We start from the raw sequence: 21,094 nt of genomic DNA, 5'->3' as shown, positions 1-21,094 counted from the left end.
AGCTTCAGTTCTCCACCAACATGCTTCAGATTCACCATGTTGCTTCTAGGAAGTCCAGTGTTTCTGTCGGGTGAATCGGTTCTGAGCAGAAGCCTGAACTTGGTGAGTTTGTCAGGATGAATTCCATCTTGTCCCACACTGAAGCGGCGGCGTCCTCAGGAGGTCAGCCGGCAGTAAACAAAAGGCTATCTTCAATCTTTCCACCGCAGACGCTCGGATGAGCAAAATGTTGGGATTTGATTACTCGGAGTGAGTCGCCACCAAATTTGGTGCTGCTGAAGGGCAGTTAGCATTTCTGAGGTTTGAGTCACTGCAGCTTCAGAGGAAACGGCGTCCGGCACACTGGAGGGGAAACGTGGGAAAACAACAAGGAGTCCCGTTGGTACTTCTACCAGCTTTATACCTCTCAGCTTTAGAAAGTCAACCAGACGTCAGGGAGAACAACTCCACATCGGTGATGCTCAAACTTCTTCAATGTATTTGTTCAGTATTTTGCACAAAAAGAAGCATGAGAGTGTTTTCATCTGTCTCATTTAGTTAAAGGCTCTTATTCTGATAAATCCACTTCCTGAAGGTTCTCCAGCAGTACTACTCGTCCCCATACCTGGACTGACGTCCCAGAAGTGAAGACAGTCTGTCCTCTCTGTCCCTGGCTTGTTTCAGGTTTTAAAAAGTGTGTTGCTCCAAGCAGCCAATCAGAGATCAAACCCTATATAGTGTCATCGGGGGTTCAGCCAATCCCAATCAAGGTAGGCCCTCCCTTTGACTCCTCCCACAATTAGGCAGCTCTGCTCTGGCACATGGCACCACGAGAGGAAGTACTTCCTCCTCTTCCCAAGATGGGCATGTGTGGGCGGAGCCAGTCCAGCTCACACAGACACAGCAGATTCTGAATGCAGCTCCTATGATCCAATATTCAAATGAGGAAAATCAAGGAGGAGCTAGAAACTTAGAATACTGAAGGTTTCTGGACCGACCAGAACAGGAGGAGGAGGAGAACAGGAGGAGGAGGAGGAGGAGAACAGGAGGAGGAGGAGGAGGAGGAGGAGAACAGGAGGGGGAGGAGGAGGAGGAGAACAGGAGGAGGAGGAGGAGGAGGAGGAGGAGAAAAGGAGGAGGAGGTGAACAGGAGGACAGGAGGAGGAGGAGGTGGTGAACAGGAGGACAGGAGGAGGAGGAGGTGAACAGGAGGACAGGAGGAGGAGGAGAACAGGAGGAGGAGGTGAACAGGAGGAGGAGGAGGAGAACAGGAGGAGGAGGAGGAGGACAGGAGGAGGAGGTGAACAGGAGGAGGAGAACAGGAGGAGGAGGAGGAGGTGAACAGGAGGATAGGAGAAGTTTAACATGATAAAGATTTTAATACCAGATTTTTTCTCTGGTCTGGGTTCTCATGTTGAGGTTCTGGAATGAGGAACGTTCACATGGTCACAGTTTCAAATGCAAAACCTTGGTAACGTTGTGGGCGTCTGATTACACGATAATGGTGCTCAGAGCTTCTGAAAACACAACGTTTTGGAGAACGGCTCCGACGGTGGAACTTTTGGAAAACACTCCAACTCTGTCTCCATGGAAACGGAGGAGAACAACACTTTTCTGAAACACTGCTATCGTGCATGTGCATCACTGCCGTAGTAACTATTACTTCTGCACATGCTCAGTAGAGCCAATCAGAACAAAGTTTCCTCCATGAGGTCGTGACCCGCAGTCCTTGTTCTGCTGGACTTTTATTTTGACAGTCACTGTAATAACAATGGACACGATGTGAGCAGAAAGGTCTGAGATGATTATGGAGAGAATGAATCCACCCTGAAGGTGGCGCTGACGAGGTTGTGTTGTTGTCTGCAGCTTCACGGCGTGATGCGGGTGGTGATGGAGCCGCTGCTCGGGGACATGCCTCTGATCGGAGCCCTGTCCGTCTTCTTCCTGAAGAAACCGGTGAGTCTCTCCCACCTTTCCTTCACCTCCTGAATCCTCCCAGGTTCTCCACTGAAGCCGGACGAGACGGAGGGTTTCAGGATTATTGCTATTGTGACGGTTGAAGCTCAGATATAATCTGCTGGATTCAGTGACCTGGAGAGCTTCAGATGATTGGACGGTAGTTTTACTCTTTGTGGGGAATATCGATATGTTTGCTAAAAAATATTAATACGGTCGAGGGAAAACTGATCAACTTGACTGTTTTTTCTCATCTCGTCTTTATTTTCCAAAAGAAATGTGTAAATTAATTTTGTGGTATTTGTAGTTGTATTTATTGTAGTACGTCTTCCTAACTACCCTCCAAGAACTAAATATTCTGATCCAAGGCTGGTATAGACCTCTGATGTACATCAAGATATCATCAGCATACAGTGATTAGAGGCTGGAGAGATTTATGGTTTCTCATCCCTAAATGTCTCTGGATTGTACTTTACTGCCTAAAGTAGTTTCCAGTTGTGTACTTTATGTTTGCAGAATGAAATCTTGGCTATTTGTCTTAGAGGTGATGAGCAACGGAAATCCTTCTCCTGCTTTCTGCTCTTTGTTGATTGCAGGAGGATTTCTGTTGCTTCTCACCCTCAGATGTTTTGGTTTGGTTGATTTGGAACTTTATTTTGTAGAGAACTCTAAAGTCCCGGTGGTGCGTCAGATTAGGTTTTAACTCGGATGTTAGTGGAAGCAGGTTTGACTGTGATGTAAAAAGCAGGCGGTTCCTCGCTGCAGGTTGCTGTGTGAAGAGACGTCCTCCGTCCAGCAGGGACGTCCTCCGTCCAGCAGGGACGTCCTCCGGCGTCCAAACTCACCGTAAACCGTCTTCCTGTGAAGCGCCGCAGTAATGAGGAAGTGACTTTGTGAGGATTTGTTCATCGGATTAATGATTTGCTTGGACGTGTCCTGCTGGAACTGAACACTCGTATAGCTGCTGCAGCGGTTTCCATATCTGATCACTGTGCTCCTCCTCCTCCTCCTCCTGCTACTCCTCCTCCTCCTCCTCCTCCTCCTGCTACTCTTCCTCCTCCTCCTGCTACTCTTCCTCCTCCTCCTACTCTTCTTCCTCCTCCTCCTCTTTCTCCCCGTCATCCTCCTCCTCCTCCTCCTCATCTTCTTCCTCCTGCTACTCCTCCTCATCTTCTTCCTCCTGCTACTCCTCCTCCTCTTCTTCCTCCCTGTCATCCTCCTCCTCCTCCTCCTCTTCTTCCTCCTCTTCCTCCTCCTCCTCCTCCCCCTCCCCGTCATCCTCCTCCTCTTCCTCCTCCTCCTCTTCCTCCTCCTCCTCCTGGTACTCTTCCTCCTCCTCCTCCTCCTCCTCCCCCTCCCCGTCATCCTCTTCCTCCTCCTCTTCCTCCTCCTCCTCCTGCTACTCTTCTTCCTCCTCCTCCTCCTCCTCCTCCTCCTCCTCCTCCTCCTCCTGCTACTCTTCTTCCTCCTCCTCCTCCTCCTCCTCCTCCTCCTCCTCCCTGATCACCAGCTTCCTTCCTGAGCTTCAGATATCGCAGCGCCCAGAGGAAAAGTGTTTTTTCAAACTAAAGCAGGAAGTCATGAAAAGAGGTGAAGCTCTGAGTTGAAATGTAAACGAGGAATCAGACCGGAGAGTTTTCTGTTTCTTCTCGGTGACGCCGGGTCGGCGGGTCGGCGGCGTTTTCCTCTTTTCCTTCACTCGTCTGTCGTTTGTTTCTCCATCATCTGGGTGGAGTTCAGAGGAAAGATGCTGAGAATCACGTCCCTCGTTCAGTTTGATGTTTTCTATGTTTCAGAGAAGCTTCAGCTGGATGTAAAATCCTCAACATGCTTTTATTTGGTCTAAACTTCAAACTGTCACTTCATTACAAGAGACGTTGGTATGAAAGAATCTCAAGATGACACTGATTTAAAGTATTTATTCATATATTTATGAATACATTGCTGATAATTATAAACACTCCGAGGCGGATATTATTTCTGAATATATTTACTGTTATTAAATTGCTCAGTTAGGAGTTTAAGTTTTTCTTTTAAAAAGTACTCGAGGTCGTTTCTACTTTTTACTTGAGATCTCAGTCGCTGCATTTTGTTCATTTAATTAGTTGAAAATATAATTTAAAACATATTTTTCACATAAACAATGAAGTATATGAAGTATCTATACCGTGGTTAACAAACAGGAAGTATTTTTACTGTGACTTAGTACATGAAAGAAATATTTTTGCAGTATTAATGAAGACCCAGATACATTATTTGATAAAAGAAATGTAAGTTTTGCACAAATGGAAAATAGAATGTTAGAAAATATGAATGAATATATGTAAAGATAAGATGAAAAATAGAAGGTCAAGCTGCCCAACATTCTCCTTAATTACAGTAATTTGAGTATTTGTATTTCCACCCATGCGAACGACTACAGTATTCCTTATATATTGTAATTATCACAGTTTTCTGGCTAAATATGCAGTTTTTCTGTTCTTAATATTACTTTCTGGATTCATCCACCTTCATGTATCTAAATAATCTACATAAAAAGTCATTTTAATCTGGGCTCCATTGTTTCTCTCTCGTCTCTAAAGGAATAATCTGTTAAATGTCTCGTTTCATCAGACTTCCATCGTGTTCCTTCCACATTTACAAAGATTATTCTGCTGATTTCCAAAGCGTGCTTCCCACAAACGCGTGTTCATTCCCATCGTAGAATCGGCTAAAAAGTAATTTAACAGACTTTTCAATGGCCAGGAAATAATCCACCAAACACACGTTTCCTGACTTTCTTATTTAATGTAGTAGGTGGTGATTAATCCACTGTCGGTGTTAAAGAGTTGACCGCTCTGTTGACGGGTTCTTATTGTGGACGTAATTAAAAGATTTAAAGCTTCCCAGAGGTGTTGTGGCTAAAAGCCTCCAGTTAAACACAGCAGGATTAAAATACCTTCCCTCCTCCATCCAGACTTCATCTACAGATTATTAATGCAGATTAATAGACCTGCATTGAGCTCCTGCTGAGGTGCCCTGGAGCAAAGCGTTGAGGCGGTGAAGGACCCCGACAGGCCGACGCTCTCTGGTTCTCTGTGGAGTTTAGAAATGAAGGTTTGTGGCCCGCACGGTTCCGCCTCTGTGGTTTGGTTTCCGTCAGTCGTTTGAGATGTTTCTGATTTGTGCCCCTTCTTCTCGGGCATCAGCTTCACTTTCTGACTTCCTGCCTCACGCCGGCGTCGCTCTGCAGGCGGGACGTGAAGCTGAAACTCTGCAGGATCACGTTTGTCTCTGACATTCATGTAAAGAACAAACACAATATCTCTTCTCTGATCATCTTCATGTTTGGAGCTCTTCATCCATCTTCTGCTCACTGTATTGGATCACAGATGAACAGCCTCACAGGAAGAGCATGTCCGTTTCCATGGAAACGACAGGACACGATGTAGTTCACGTGCCGGGCCAGGAGTTGGCGCTGTGGTTTGTTTTTGTCGATTTCTGTGATTCAGAAGAGCTGCCTCCTCCTGTCTATGTGCCGTGTGAGATATATTATACATGTAAAAGAATCACTGCAGGGCCACTCAGTGGTGCGGTGGATCGCCCTCCGCCTCACAGCGAAAAGGTCATGGGTTCGGGTCTGGACCCAGTAATCTGATTTAATCCCACAGTGTTTCAGCTGTCTGTGCTCTGCTTTCACACCCTGAATGGAAAGATGTAGGATGGACCACAGATATATTTACATTTTCAGAGCCGAGTCTCTTTATCGCTGCTTCATCTGACACTGAATTAAATCGTCTTTTGTTCATGTTTCCACACAAACATTGTCCCGATCCGACTCTCATCCACTTGTTTGTTCTTTCTACTAAATCCTCTTTTAGTTTGTATTTGAATAATGTTTCTATAGTTTGGACTGCAGCTGAACGAGTCAGAAGCTTGATTCCCTACATTAATAATCTGAGATATAATCCACACTGCAGCTTCAATGGGAGGCGCGGAGGCGTGCGGCGGCGGCGTTTTCAGTTTCACAGAGGAAATAGTTGTTGAGCAGGTTGCCAACACGCAGAGATCAACCACAAGCAGGTCGCTTGTTTTACACCTCGACTTCATGTCTGTCTCTTCAGAGAGCCCGCTGGACGTCCTCTCAGGTCGTCTTCAGTCTCAGACTGAGACACAGAAAACAGGACTCTGTGTTACTCTATGAAATCCCTCCATTACTCCTCAGTGAGCTCCGTGGAGCCACAGGACGATGAACATCTGCTGGTTCAGTCTCTCAGGGAAGGTTGGTTGTTAGTTTGTTGGTACAGTTTGAACTCTATTGAAGAAAACGCGCTGCAGCTCCGTCTGGCTGTGAACATTTCCACGTCATCCTCGTGTTTTTTCACAAGCAGCGTCGCTTTTTTCCCTTCTGCTTCGTCTGTAATGACGCTGCAACCGTTTGACATTTTAAGCCTCTTTCACAACCTTTTTCAGCTTCGCAGCCGCTGGTAATCTCTGACACACACACACACACACACACACACACACACACACACACACACACACACACACACACACACACACACACACACACACACACACACACACACACACACACACACACACACACACACACACAGAGTCTTAACTCGACCATGTGTCCCTGTGGTGACTTGCATCAGTGTGGAATCGGGTTTAAATCTTCCATCAGTGTATAAAAACACAACCACGCCCTCAGACGGTGGAACCTCGACCATCAGATCCTGTTTCAGACCAGAAGTCTCCATAAAACCAGAGATGGACAAGTAAAGATACGTGAACCACTTTAAAGGAAACGTCCTGCAGCTGAATCCAGTGAATTGTCCAGAGAACTTCTCCTCCGGCTGTTGCATTCTGGGTGTTTTCACAAACTCCCCTGACAGGGTGCTTTTACAAAAAGCTCCATTTGGCTCCAGAGCCGGCGGTTCCAGTCCCCCTGCTTCAGGTGTTTGTTGTGGTTCTTGTATCATGACCACAGTTGCTCCCTCCGGATCAGATGGAGCTTCAGGCCGGCTTCCAGTGAAAACAGCTTCACTTCTCCAGGTCATGAATTCCACAAGTTCCTCACAACCTTCAGCCGGTTCTCTGCTTCATGTTAACACAAGCATCACGTCATTCCTGGAGGTCTGGAGGTCTGGAGGTCTGGAGGCCAATGAAAAGTGCATTAGAAATAAAATGTATTATTATTATTATTATCATTATTAGTGACCAATCCCGTTGCAGAAGCAGCAGAAGGAGGCTGGACTGTCGGCTTCACCCATTCATCCTGTTTTCTACACAATGAAGCAAACCTTCATTTTAGAGGAACGTCAGTGGTCCAGTCTCCCTGAATGTCTCCCTGATCGTCTTCCTGATCGTCTCCCTGAATGTCTTTCTGATCGTCTCCCTGATCGTCTCCTTGATCGTCTCCCTGAATGTCTCCTTGATCGTCTCCCTGATCGTCTTCCTGAACGTCTTCTTGAATGTCTTCTTGAATGTCTTTCTGATCGTCTTCCTGAATGTCTTCTTGAATGTCTTCTTGAATGTCTTTCTGATCGTCTCCCTGAATGTCTCCCTGATCGTCTTCCTGAACGTCTTCCTGAACGTCTCCCTGAACGTCTCCCAGATCATCTCCCTGATCGTCTCCCTGATCGTCTCCCTGATCGTCTTCTTGAATGTCTTCCTGATCCTCACCCTGATCGTCTCCCTGATCGTCTCCCTGATCGTCTCCCTGAATGTCTTCCTGATCGTCTCCCTGGTCGTCTCACCTCGCTGATGGTCAGGTTTCTGTTCCTGGCTGAAGAGTTCTGGTTCTGGAGCTCGTCCACACAGCAACTGGACTTGTTTTTGCTTCCTGGACGCCTCTGAGCTCCAACACAGCGTTAACACAGCCAGACTTTCTGCATTCCTCTGCCGCCGCGTCAGTTATTGATTAGAAAACCCGCAAATCTGCTCAGTCTGGACCTATAGTTTCCCTATTTGTGTCAGTTCTCTTAAATGAAGGCAGCTGTTCTCCCAGAACCCTCCTGGTGATCCGGGTCTGCTTGTGACCCAGTTTAATTCCCAGTATGGAGCACCAGGCTCCTAACTGGGTTAGAAAACCAGGCTAAGCTCCGTTCTGCTTGATACGCCTTCGTCATTGTTTATGTGTGGAAGGAAAAGGAACGTGTTTCTTCCTGCAGTGTCGAGTTTCAACCTCTCAGAAACGGGTTCCTGGGAAGATTCCCTCTGCTGGTAACGTCCGACCGGGAGTCTCCCTGCAGGTCAAACAGTCTGACCGGGGGGGGGGTACAAACCATCCAACCAGGGGGGGGAATGGTCCAGCCTGGAGCCGACCAGGGAGGGGAAATGAATGCATTAATCTGAGGGTATTCTTCACACCCTGGACAACATATTTCATCTTAAACTGTGTAAAATTGTGCTTGTGATGTTATTTCTGTAATCGTCTTTATTAGATTTAAAATGGCTGAAATTGTTCCGTTACTGGCAGGTATTATCTTATTGACCATTATTACATCACATTAACTGTTAATCCCAAATGTTTGGTTAAAGCAAAGAGCCAAACTGGCGTTAAAATGTAAATGTAAATATAAATACCACAAAACTATTTCTATTGTTTCCTTCAATCTAACATTTGTTAGAAGAAACTGTGAAGAGATGCAGACGAAGTCTGAAGTTACTAAGAAGGACTGAACACAACTGGAGATGTTTAGGGAACGTCCCCACCAGAACGCCGGTTCAAACACACCGTTATTGGCCGATCATCCACAGGAGGCGGAGCTTAGGAGCCCGGAACCTTTTCTTTCTTAACACGGATCCCAGAGTGGAGAAAATCTAAAACCCCGCCTCGGCTGTGAGGCGTGGACGGCAAAGACCATCATCTCCTCCCCACGGCGGTCTGTGATGTCATCTAATAACCACAACAATGGCGGACTCCATGCTCCAGGTGGCGCTGCAGAAGCTACTGATGCTAGCAGGAGCGGGGCCGTAGATCTATAGAACTGAGTAATATAGAAGTCTATGGAGGAGTCTACTTCTACATTTCTATGTGTGCCGTATCTTCTTTGGTGTGTTTGGTGAGTCACAGCGCCCCTAAAGGCCTGACATATGTACTACATGACCAGAAGCCTGGTGTTGAGCCGTGTTCATAGTGACGTGTGGACGGAGTATTTTGGGAGAACGCCGGGGAGTAAAAAGACGGTTTAGGCTGGTGTGGACGGGGCCTTTGTTATATTTACAGTAGAGATTGAGGTTAACTTTCTGGTTAAGACTTGATCTCACCTCCGGCCAGGTTATCAGGATAATCCACGGAAACGTGTTTCATTAAAGTCTGAATCAAACTTTTGTGTTTTCCAGCTGCTGGACATCAACTGGTCTGGACTCACCAACATGTTGGACATTCCTGGAGTCAAGTGAGTCAAATAGAGCGAATCTCTCAAACTCACACACACACGTACCGCGTGTTGGACGTAGGACATTATCGTAGAAGTTGGGACGGGGGAAACGAAGAGTGTACGTATAAAATATGAAACACTTCTGGAGCATTTCGAATGTTTGGCAAATATATTACTTATCTTTCATCCAAACTTAAATGTTGACAGATGAACATAATCTAATGATTGGACCAGAAACATCCGGACCGATCAGACGTCTTCTCTTCGCTCTGATGAGAAAACTGCTGAGAAGCTTTGAGACCAGCGGATTATAATCCCACTGCTGGTATTTTTAGCAGCAGTATGAAGGAAGAGATGCTGAGAGGATTTAGGAGACTTATTTTACGACTCTGTCAGGTTCTGTTCATGTTTCATGAGCTTGTTTTCTGGATCTTTAGTCCACGTTGAAGTGTGAAGTGCAGCCTGGAGGCCGACCGAGTTCATCACAAGAGCAACTTTAACAACAATCAAGAGGAGAACAGCCTTTATTTCACTTCTGTGAACATAGAATAGAAAATATTCATGTTTTCTGAAGTGTGCAAAATACAAAGTGACCAAACACTGACGGTGAATAAACGTTTACAGGAATCATTATTTCAGTTTAACTTCTCCATCTATGAAGCAACATTTCTGCTCTGTAGCTTTTCTTATTATGACTAAAAACCTTCGTACACAAAGTGTTTACAGCGAGAAAGGCACTGCACATGAACGTCTGAATAGTAATCCCATGTAAATCATGTAGAAATGATTCAAACTGAATATAGTTTGGACTTTTTTCTTGTAATCTTCCCGTATTTCAGCGCCAAAACCTCAATATTCTACTTTTTATTTGCGTCTTTTTCTGGGATAAATGACGTGTTGAAAGGTTTCAGTCAGACCAGAGTGGCGCTTCGAAGTCGAGCAGCTTTCAACCCAGAAGCCTGCAGGCCGACGCCTGCGTTCATTAGTTACACTTCTTTTTTCAGCCTTACGCAGCATTTTTTTTAAAAATATAGTTTGTTGGCTGTAAAAGCGATTTCTCAATTCCATGCACACTGTAAATGAGTTGCACATAGTTTTTTTAATGCATGTTCTTATTTTAATGTGCCGACCTTTTTGGGGGACTCTGGTTGTTTGTAGACCTGAACCTGGAGGTGAAGGTGTGAAGCTGGAACTCAGTAAACAGTTACTGTTGGTTTACTGTTTACTGAACTCAGTCTCACTGCTGCTTTACACTGTTTCACCGTCTGGGCGGCTTTATTGTTTGTTTTCAGCTCTCGGGCGCACGTTCAAAAGACTCCACCCTGTGAAATGTAGCTTTCCTTGTTAGACGAGTTTAAGAGAAATTGTGTGTGTGTGTGTGTGTGTGTGTGTGTGTGTGTGTGTGTGTGTGTGTGTGTGTGTGTGTGTGTGTGTGTGTGTGTGTGTGTGTGTGTGTGTGTGTGTGTGTGTGTGTGTGTGTGTGTGTGTGTGTGTGTGTGTGTGTGTGTGTGTGTGTGTGTGTGTGTGTGTGTGTTGTGATCGGCTGGCCCCACCCTGCTTTTCCTGTGTGTGTGTGTGTGCGTGTTCAGTTTTGTATTTTACTCTAAAACATCAAACCTGTGCCGCTTCCCGTTTGTAAAACTGCATCAAACACACACGCAGGCATGCTGGGATACGTTGGACGTGTGTGTTTAATCCTGTAGTTGAACAGAAATGTGTGTTTCACCAGGAAAAACAAGCCGTCCTCGTTATTTTCCACCCTGACATGTAGTTTAGTCACCATCCCAGTGAGGCCTCGTGTGTCGAGAGGCAGCACACTGCCGCCATCTAGAGGACGAGAGAGGAAGTGTCAGAACGGTGAGGGAAAAGACAACGTGGTAGTTATTTGATTATTTATTTGACCGAACAGATTGCATATGTAATCCTACATGTTAGACTTTGTTAAAAGAGTTGATTCAGAGACAGAGGAGGTGTAACTGGTGTCAAATAAAAACCGTCCCGTTTCCTCTGGAGTCGGCCGGAGAGACAGATAAAGTAGTGCCAGAATAACCTTCCAGCTTAAACCTTTTTCTTTGTTGTGACGCAGAAAATACGTGATGAAAATGTCTCCGTTTTAACAATTACGGCAGAAAATGACTCCGATCTCAACATGAAGCCAGTTTTACTGAAACCCTCTGGTGTGAAATGTCCAGAAAACCGTTGCATTCTGGGAGTTTGATAGCAACCAGGGACCGACTTTCATGGCGGCGTCAGGAGATCTCCGCTCGGTGTCGAGTCCAAAAATCAGTTGTTCTTGAATTTTGTTAGATTTTCTTGGTGGTTTGGCTGAACTGGAGCCTCGTAGATTCGTTCTGGTCCACAGGCCTTTTGTTGGACTCCCATGATGCAGACTGACGTGTTGGATTCTCATAGTCAGTTTGTTTGATCCTGGGATTATTGCTGGATTATTGCTGGATTGACCCTGGATTGACCCTGGATTGACCAATCGGTGCGGACCGCTCGGCGGCTGTGCCGCCTGATGTTTAGACTCCAACCTGCTGACTCGCTCCTCCTCTGGTTCCTCAGCGGTTTGTGTGACAACATGATCCAGGACATCATCTACAGCTACCTGGTTCTTCCAAACCGGATCACCATCCCTCTGGTGGGCGAGGCCCAGCTGGCTCAGCTCCGCTTCCCCGTGCCCAAGGTAAAACCTCCAGGTGAAGGTCACACCTGTACATTAAGGTCACACCACCAGGTGAAGGTCACACCTCTAGGTGAAGGTCACACCTGTTCATGAAGGTCACACCTCTAGGTGAAGGTCACACCTCTAGGTGAAGGTCACACCTCTAGGTGAAGGTCACACCACCAGGTGAAGGTCACACCTCTAGGTGAAGGTCACACCTGTTCATGAAGGTCACACCTCTAGGTGAAGGTCACACCTCTAGGTGAAGGTCACACCTCCAGGTGAAGGTCACACCTCTAGGTGAAGGTCACACCTCCAGGTGAAGGTCACACCTCCAGGTGAAGGTCACACCTCCAGGTGAAGGTCACACCTCTAGGTGAAGGTCACACCTCTAGGTGAAGGTCACACCTCTAGGTGAAGGTCACACCACCAGGTGAAGGTCACACCTCCAGGTGAAGGTCACACCTCCAGGTGAAGGTCACACCTCCAGGTGAAGGTCACACCTCCAGGTGAAGGTCACACCTCCAGGTGAAGGTCACACCTCCAGGTGAAGGTCACACCTCTAGGTGAAGGTCACACCTCTAGGTGAAGGTCACACCTCCAGGTGAAGGTCACACCTCCAGGTGAAGGTCACACCTCTAGGTGAAGGTCACACCTCTAGGTGAAGGTCACACCTCTAGGTGAAGGTCACACCTCCAGGTGAAGGTCACACCTCCAGGTGAAGGTCACACCTCTAGGTGAAGGTCACACCTCCAGGTGAAGGTCACACCTCCAGGTGAAGGTCACACCTCCAGGTGAAGATCACACCTCTAGGTGAAGGTCACACCACCAGGTGGTCACACCTCCAGGTGAAGGTCACACCTCCAGGTGGTCACACCTCCAGGTGAAGGTCACACCTCTAGGTGAAGGTCACACCACCAGGTGGTCACACCTCCAGGTGGTGGTCACACCTCCAGGTGAAGGTCACACCTCTAGGTGAAGGTCACACCTCTAGGTGAAGGTCACACCACCAGGTGAAGGTCACACCTCCAGGTGAAGGTCACACCTCCAGGTGAAGGTCACACCTCCAGGTGAAGATCACACCTCTAGGTGAAGGTCACACCTCCAGGTGAAGGTCACACCTCTAGGTGAAGGTCACACCACCAGGTGAAGGTCACACCTCTAGGTGAAGGTCACACCACCAGGTGAAGGTCACACCTCTAGGTGAAGGTCACACCTCCAGGTGAAGGTCACACCGCCCTGTGGTAATCTTTAAATATTGATATCAGATAAACATCATTATTCCAATGTTTTAACTATTGATGTATTTATTTAGTTTTATAAAAACCACAACAGAACGTGTCGTCCTCTGTTTTTTTTTTTCATGTAATCAAAATAATTAATATATATTTATACGTTTTATTTTGTATTCACATGTAGAAAATCCAAATAAATTCATTCATTCATTTGAATGAGTGTTCCTTCCAACATATTATAATCCAGTCTAATCCAGTCTAATCCAGACTATTAGTACATTAGAACTAAACTCCCGAGAACAGAAAAACGTTTTGGTGATATGATCTAATGTTTTTAACGACGTACACCTCAGAGGAACATCAGAACTGTTCTATAAAAGATGGCGGCACTGGTGCTGATCCATCTTTTCAATTCTTTCCGTCCTAAAAACATCATAAAGGACATAAAACCACTTGTTTCTAAATACATATTGATCCTGATATTGATCCTGATATTGATCCTGATATTGATCCTGATATTGATCCTGATATTGATCCTGATATTGATCCTGATATTGATCCTTGAGCGGCAGAGAAACAAACTATAACGGAACGTCCGTGACGGGTCAAAGTCACTGGACGTCTTCCTGTAATGTCCAGTCGTCTCAGCTGGGACGTGAATCACTTCAACATGTTGTCCTGATTTCTCTCTTCCTCGCCGCCGCCGCCGCCGGCTTTCAGGGCGTCCTGAGGATCCACTTCCTGGAGGCCCAGGATCTGCTGGGGAAGGACAAGTTCCTGGGGGGGCTGATCAAAGGCAAGTCGGACCCGTACGGAGTGATCGAGGTGGGAACCCAGCTGTTCCAGAGCAAAGTCATCCACGAGACCGTCCACCCCAAGTGGAACGAAGTGTTCGAGGTAAACCGCCGGCGAGACGCAGCGAGGCTGGAGTCAAACTACCGTCTTAAAATCTCTTAGTGTCGAGTACACTGGAAGGTGTGGGTGTGTGTGTGTGTGTGTGTGTGTGTGTGTGTGTGTGTGTGTGTGTGTGTGTGTGTGTGTGTGTGTGTGTGTGTGTGTGTGTGTGTGTGTGTGTGTACACTTCCATATATATTTATATATTTATCTCCATTTGTTTCTTTTTTATCTATTTTTATTTAGTTTATTTTCCATATCGACGTCTTTTAAAGATTTTTTTCATCATTTTCTATTATTTACTGAAACTTGTATCGTTTGTTTTTTTAAATGAAATAAACAACCGGCTGCGTTTTTTTATTATTTAACTCAGATTAGATTTGAAGAATAAAATAATCTCAGAAGATTGAATGTTTTCATAGATTTATTAACTTTTCCAAAAACGACGAAACTGAATGAGAATTACTGAACTTCTTCTTCTTCTGTGTTTTTAACAACGTTTAACCCTTTACTTACCTGTGTGTGTGTGTGTGTGTGTGTGTGTGTGTGTGTGTGTGTGTGTGTGTGTGTGTGTGTGTGTGTGTGTGTGTGTGTGTGTGTGTGTGTGTGTGTGTGTGTGTGTGTGTGTGTGTGTGTGTGTGTGTGTGTGTGTGTGTGTGTGTGTGTGTGTGTCTCCAGGCTCTGGTCTACGACCACTCAGGACAGAATTTGTCCATCGAGTTGTTTGATGAGGACACAGACAAGGACGACTTCCTGGGATGGTACTTCTCCTTCTGTCTAGTTAGTAACTGTAAAGTAACTGCTAAAGTTACTGCTCAAGTAACTGCTAAAGTTACTGCTCAAGTAACTGGTAAAGTTACTGCTCAAGTAACTGGTAAAGTAACTGGTAAAGTAACTGGTAAAGTAACTGTTAAAGTTACTGCTAAAGTTACTGCTAAAGTAACTGCTAAAGTAACTGGTAAGGTTACTGCTAAAGTAACTGTTAAAGTTACTGGTAAAGTAACTGCTAAAGTTACTGCTAAAGTAACTGGTAAAGTAACTGGTAATGTAACTGGTAAAGTAACTGGTAAAGTTACTGCTAAAGTAACTGCTAAAGTAACTGCTAAAGTAACTGGTAAAGTAACTGGTAAAGTTACTGGTAAAGTTACTGGTAAAGTTACTGCTTATGTAACTGATAAAGTAACTGGTAAAGTAACTGCTAAAGTTACTGCTTAAGTAACTGGTAAAGTAACTGGTAACGTTGCTGCTAAAGTAACTGCTAAAGTAACTGCTAAAGTAACTGCTAAAGTTACTGGTACAGTAAGTAGTAACTTTACCAGTTTCATGTAATGAAGTACCTGATTTCGCTTCATTACATCATTTTTTTAACTGAAATCAGTGAGTTTTAGTGTTTTAATGACTTTAATGTTATTTATCACTTCTGGTATGAAAACATGAAGGTTTTCTTTACTTTGTACTTTTAGTTACTCTTTGTAATCTGATCAGGTGACAGAAGAAATCTATTTTTTCTCTTCAGTCTTTTTTCACTCATTTCTAATATTTCCTACATTCAGTCTTTCAGGAATTTAACTATGTTCAGTTTATTTTGATTGGATTAGAATGTTCAGATTAACAGCTCAGTTGATTTTTGTTTATAATTTCAGATTATAGATTATATAGCTGAACGTTTGATTGTTGGTGGAAAAATACTGAGTCACTATGTTTGTCCAAAAGTTTTGTTAGTGTTTTTTCACTGAAAAACATTTTTACAATTTGATCTTAATCTGACTTTTTGGGGTTTTTAAAACAGATTTCTTATGTTGTTGTGACAACAATAACAACAACAACAACAACAACAACAACAACAACAACAACAACAACAATAATAATAATTCTGTGTTTCCAGTCTGATGGTGGATTTGGCTGAACTGCAGAACGAACCCAGAGTCGACGAGGTGACTTTTCTTTTTTTTCACTGCTTCACTTCTTGTTGTGAAAGTGTTTAATCCTCCAGATTAAGTGGTGAAAGTGTTTAATCCTCCAGATTAAGTGGTGAAAGTGTTTAATCCTCCAGTGGTGAAAGTATTTAATCCTCCAGATGAAGTGGTGAAAGTGTTTAATCCTCCAGATTAAGTGGTGAAAGTGTTTAATCCTCTAGATTAAGTGGTGAAAGTGTTAACTCCTCCAGATGAAGTGGTGAAAGTGTTTAATCCTCCAGATTAAGTGGTGAAAGTGTTTAATCCTCCAGACGAAGTGGTGAAGGTGTTTAATCCTCCAGATTAAGTGGTGAAAGTGTTTAATCCTCCAGATTAAGTGGTGAAAGTGTTATTTCTGCTGTTCTGCTCCCAGTGGTTTGCGCTGGACGACGTGGCGTCCGGGAAGCTTCACCTCAAACTGGAGTGGCTTTCTCTGCTGCACACGCCTCACAAACTGGACGAGGTAAATTCACCCTCTCATCTAATCCCGGCGTCTTCTCGCCGCTCCGCCTCTTTTCCTCAGATTATTGTTCCCGGCTTGTTTCCTGCAGGTTCTCATGAGCATCAAAGCCGATCGCGGTCACGCTAATGACGGCCTGTCGTCCGCTCTGCTCGTCGTTTTCCTCGACTCTGCCCGGAATCTCCCGGTGAGTCCAAACGGCAATAATCCAACTTTCCACCTTCGTTTGCAGATTATTCTGATATTATCGGGATTAAAACACTCATTTTCACTCTTATCTTCCTAAAGTCCACATGAAGACATTTCATGTTCAAATCTAAAGCAAAGAAGCAGAAAACTGAAGGAAAACAAACTTTTTTTATCATTTAAAATAAAAGTAAAAGTAAATGTGCTTCATTCTCCTTCAAACAAAACACTCGTTTATTTAGACTCTCGTTTTCTTTTGTTTGTGAGATTAAGTTTTAATCAAATGTGGAAAAAGGAAAAAAAAAGAAAGAAGAAAGAAAAACATTTTTTAAGAAAATGTTTTGGGATTTAGTCAAGATATTTTAAGAATTTTAACTCTGGAGGACAGAACTTCTCTTTCAGCCTTTTCTTCCTCCTTTTCTTCCTCCTTTTCTTCCTCCTCACCCTCTTCCGCCTCCTCCTCTCCTTCATCCTTGTCTTCCTCTTCCTCCTCACTCCTCTTTCTCCTTCACTTCTTCCTCCTCTTCCTCCTCTCTGCTCTTTTTCCTCCTCCTTCTCTTCCTCCTTCTCCTCTTCTCCCTCCTCTTCTTCCTCCTCCTCCTCCTCCTCTTCTTCCTCCTCTTCCTCCCAGAGTGTGTTCGAGGGCTCCCTGGGCAGTTCTGGATATTTGAAGGAGCGCCGTGCCGCTGGTCTGGTGTTCTGTGAAAACACGGCTTCTCTCTATCGGAGTTTGTTTGTGAGTTCCGGTTGTTTCGTGCTTCCCCCGGTAGTTTGAGGAATGCTGCTGGTTGTTTCCTGCTTCCCCCGGTAGTTTGAGGAATGCTGCTGGTTGTTTCCTGCTTCCCCCGGTAGTTTGAGGAATGCTGCCGGTTGTTTCCTGCTTCCCCCGGTAGTTTGAGGAATGCTGCCTGTTGTTTCCTGCTTCCCCCGGTAGTTTGAGGAATGCTGCCTGTTGTTTCGTGCTTCCCCCGGTAGTTTGAGGAATGCTGCCGGTTGTTTCCTGCTTCCCCCGGTAGTTTGAGGAATGCTGCCGGTTGTTTCCTGCTTCCCCCGGTAGTTTGAGGAATGCTGCCGGTTGTTTCCTGCTTCCCCCGGTAGTTTGAGGAATGCTGCCTGTTGTTTCCTGCTTCCCCCGGTAGTTTGAGGAATGCTGCCTGTTGTTTCATGCTTCCCCCGGTAGTTTGAGGAATGCTGCCTGTTGTTTCCTGCTTCCCCCGGTAGTTTGAGGAATGGTGCCTGTTGTTTCGTGCTTCCCCCGGTAGTTTGAGGAATGCTGCCTGTTGTTTCGTGCTTCCCCCGGTAGTTTGAGGAATGCTGCCGGTTGTTTCCTGCTTCCCCCGGTAGTTTGAGGAATGCTGCCGGTTGTTTCCTGCTTCCCCTGGTAGTTTGAGGAATGCTGCCGGTTGTTTCCTGCTTCCCCCGGTAGTTTGAGGAATGCTGCCGGTTGTTTCCTGCTTCCCCCGGTAGTTTGAGGAATGCTGCCGGTTGTTTCCTGCTTCCCCCGGTAGTTTGAGGAATGCTGCCGGTTGTTTCCTGCTTCCCCCGGTAGTTTGAGGAATGCTGCCGGTTGTTTCCTGCTTCCCCCGGTAGTTTGAGGAATGCTGCCGGTTGTTTCCTGCTTCCCCCGGTAGTTTGAGGAATGCTGCCGGTTGTTTCCTGCTTCCCCCGGTAGTTTGAGGAATGCTGCCGGTTGTTTCCTGCTTCCCCCGGTAGTTTGAGGAATGCTGCTGGTTGTTTCCTGCTTCCCCCGGTAGTTTGAGGAATGCTGCTGGTTGTTTCCTGCTTCCCCCGGTAGTTTGAGGAATGCTGCTGGTTGTTTCCTGCTTCCCCCGGTAGTTTGAGAACTGCTGCCGGTTGTTTCCTGCTTCCCCTGGTAGTTTGAGGAATGCTGCTGGTTGTTTCCTGCTTCCCCCGGTAGTTTGAGGAATGCTGCTGGTTGTTTCCTGCTTCCCCCGGTAGTTTGAGGAATGCTGCTGGTTGTTTCCTGCTTCCCCCGGTAGTTTGAGAACTGCTGCCGGTTGTTTCCTGCTTCCCCTGGTAGTTTGAGGAATGCTGCTGGTTGTTTCCTGCTTCCCCCGGTAGTTTGAGAACTGCTGCCGGTTGTTTCCTGCTTCCCCTGGTAGTTTGAGGAATGCTGCTGGTTGTTTCCTGCTTCCCTCGGTAGTTTGAGGAATGCTGCCGGTTGTTTCCTGCTTCCCCCGGTAGTTTGTGTCAGTGCAGAGCTGAGCATGACTCCCTGCCGCTGCATGGCCCGGACTCCTGCACGCCCTCGTGTGTTGACCGAGTTTCAGTTTGACTCCGAAGCTCATGAACTTGATCGACGACGCTCCGTCTTCTACGTTCAGGCCCCGTTTCCACGGCAACCATTTCCAGTCAAAACCTAAAACTGAAAACACGACTCTTTGAAAATGCTCTGCCCTCTAGTGGCCCAACATGAGAGCTGCTCGGCTTTTCAGCCGTTTCCATAGAAACGCACGTCGTTTTGAAAACGTCCCTGTGTAGACGTGAAACTTTTCTGAAACGAAACTCAAAAGTGAAGCGGTTCCACGTGGAACGTTTTGTGTGAACGGGGCCTCGGACTCTTTCTCTGTGTCGTCGGATCAATACTGATGTTTGATCTGATCGGTTCTGCTGTCGGAGCCTCGGAGGGAAACCGGATCATACGTCGGCAGGAAATCCAGTTTTGAACGAGTCAGCGGATCACTGTGCTCAGAGAAACACACACACACACACACACACACACACACACACACACACACACACACACACACACACACACACACACACACACACACACACACACACACACACACACACACACACGTCATGTAAAGGATTAAAAAGTTTCTGTCTTGATCTCATGTCCCGGTGAGAGTATGACAGCGGCCCGACAGGTTTCTGCTGGTTCACTCCATCCATCCATCCATCGATCCATCCATCCATCCCCCCCTCCCTCCCTCCCTCCATCCCTCCCTCCCTCCCTCCCTCCATCCATCCGTCCATCCCTCCCTCCCTCCATCCCTCCCTCCCTCCCTCCCTCCATCCGTCCATCCCTCCCTCCCTCCCTCCCTCCCTCCCTCCGTCCGTCCATCCCTCCCTCCCTCCCTCCCTCCCTCCCTCCCTCCCTCCCTCCGTCCGTCCATCCCTCCCTCCCTCCCTCCCTCCATCCCTCCCTCCGTCCGTCCCTCCCTCCATCCATTCTGCACCATGAAGTCGTGCGACGCCATTAAAACAGCTGATTCCGTCCCAGTAAAAGTTCCTGACTAAACATAAAACTCTGTTTTCTCCTCTTCTCATCTCATCTCCATGTTTTCATTTAATCTTTTAATCTCATCATTTAATCGACTGGAGTTTCATCCATATTGATTTTCTGGATTAACAAAGTGTTGGTGGGAATCCATGTTAAACCTCAGGTTTAATGAAGGAATGATGACATTAATTAACATGTGATCACTCATCTCTCTCTCTGTCTGTGGTGCTGACGGTGGTGGTGTGTTCTTCCTCCTCCTCCTCCTCCTCCTCCCTGCATGCTCCTCTTCTGTGTGTGTGTGTGTGTGTGTGTGGGTGTGTGTGTGTGTGGGTGTGTGTGTGTGTGTGTTTTGCTCTCTCCTGGATTGTCCGGTGGGAAATCAAAGCGCAATCCGTTAGAGATCAACCAGTCGGGGCTGAAGAAAACCTCGATCAGTAAAGCCATCAAGGTAACGGCGACGGAGCGGCGCACACCTCCATACAGAACCAGAACCCGCCTGTTCCTCCACCCGAATTCAACCGCCGTATTTTTGGGGGATGGGTTTAGTACTCGGATTGTACTTAAGTTTTAATAATTGTTAAAAAAAAATGTTCATGACATATTAGATTATAGTATTCTGCAGATTATGTATAAAGTTCATCAAATCTTCAAAATAAATGAGCGAAAAAGAAAAAGTAACTTTAATTCAAAATGAACAGAAATCCTAGAAAAACAACCAAACGAGACCAAAGTAAGGAAACGTTTCAGTGAAGGAGCTCCAGGTATGGAAGGACGCAAAAGATCGTAAAACATACGGTAGATTTAAAAACACAACGTTTTTATAGAAATAAAAAGACATGATGTAGAAGTGTTTGTTGTTTTATTATTGTTTAGTTTTATTTTATTTGATGTTTTTGAGAATTCTAACTCCCAGCGAGACGCCTCTCGGACTTGTTATTTTGTTGATATTTGCTGTTTGCGTTTCATTTCCAATATAAAGGATTAATTGCGATCAAAGGGCAGAATATAGAAGTAAATCTTCTTCCTGCTCCCGTTCATTCAGGAATTCAAGATTACTATTATTTTGTACAACGATTTCAAAAGATAAAGAAAATGAACTTGAACGTTCTTCAGTCTTCAGGTTTTACTTCCGCGACCCTCAAAC

At 45.8% G+C, this 21,094-nt stretch overlaps 1 protein-coding gene across 1 annotated transcript in view; it reads left to right on the top strand.

The window, feature by feature from the left end:
* Positions 1 to 21,094, top strand: part of esyt2a (extended synaptotagmin-like protein 2a) — a 44,478-nt gene that overhangs the window by 14,837 nt on the left and 8,547 nt on the right. The window contains 9 exon segments of the mRNA XM_080476363.1: positions 1,846 to 1,935; positions 9,268 to 9,323; positions 11,871 to 11,991; positions 13,926 to 14,102; positions 14,778 to 14,860; positions 15,985 to 16,033; positions 16,428 to 16,517; positions 16,606 to 16,701; positions 20,336 to 20,398. Of these exon segments, the coding sequence (XP_080332489.1) occupies positions 1,846 to 1,935; positions 9,268 to 9,323; positions 11,871 to 11,991; positions 13,926 to 14,102; positions 14,778 to 14,860; positions 15,985 to 16,033; positions 16,428 to 16,517; positions 16,606 to 16,701; positions 20,336 to 20,398 (825 nt within the window).

Source organism: Lipophrys pholis (genome assembly GCF_963383615.2).
Source record: "Lipophrys pholis genome assembly, chromosome: 1".
Lineage (NCBI taxonomy): Eukaryota > Metazoa > Chordata > Actinopteri > Blenniiformes > Blenniidae > Lipophrys > Lipophrys pholis.
The sequence above is the reverse complement of the archived record's forward strand: the minus strand, read 5'-3'. Positions and strand labels throughout refer to the sequence as shown.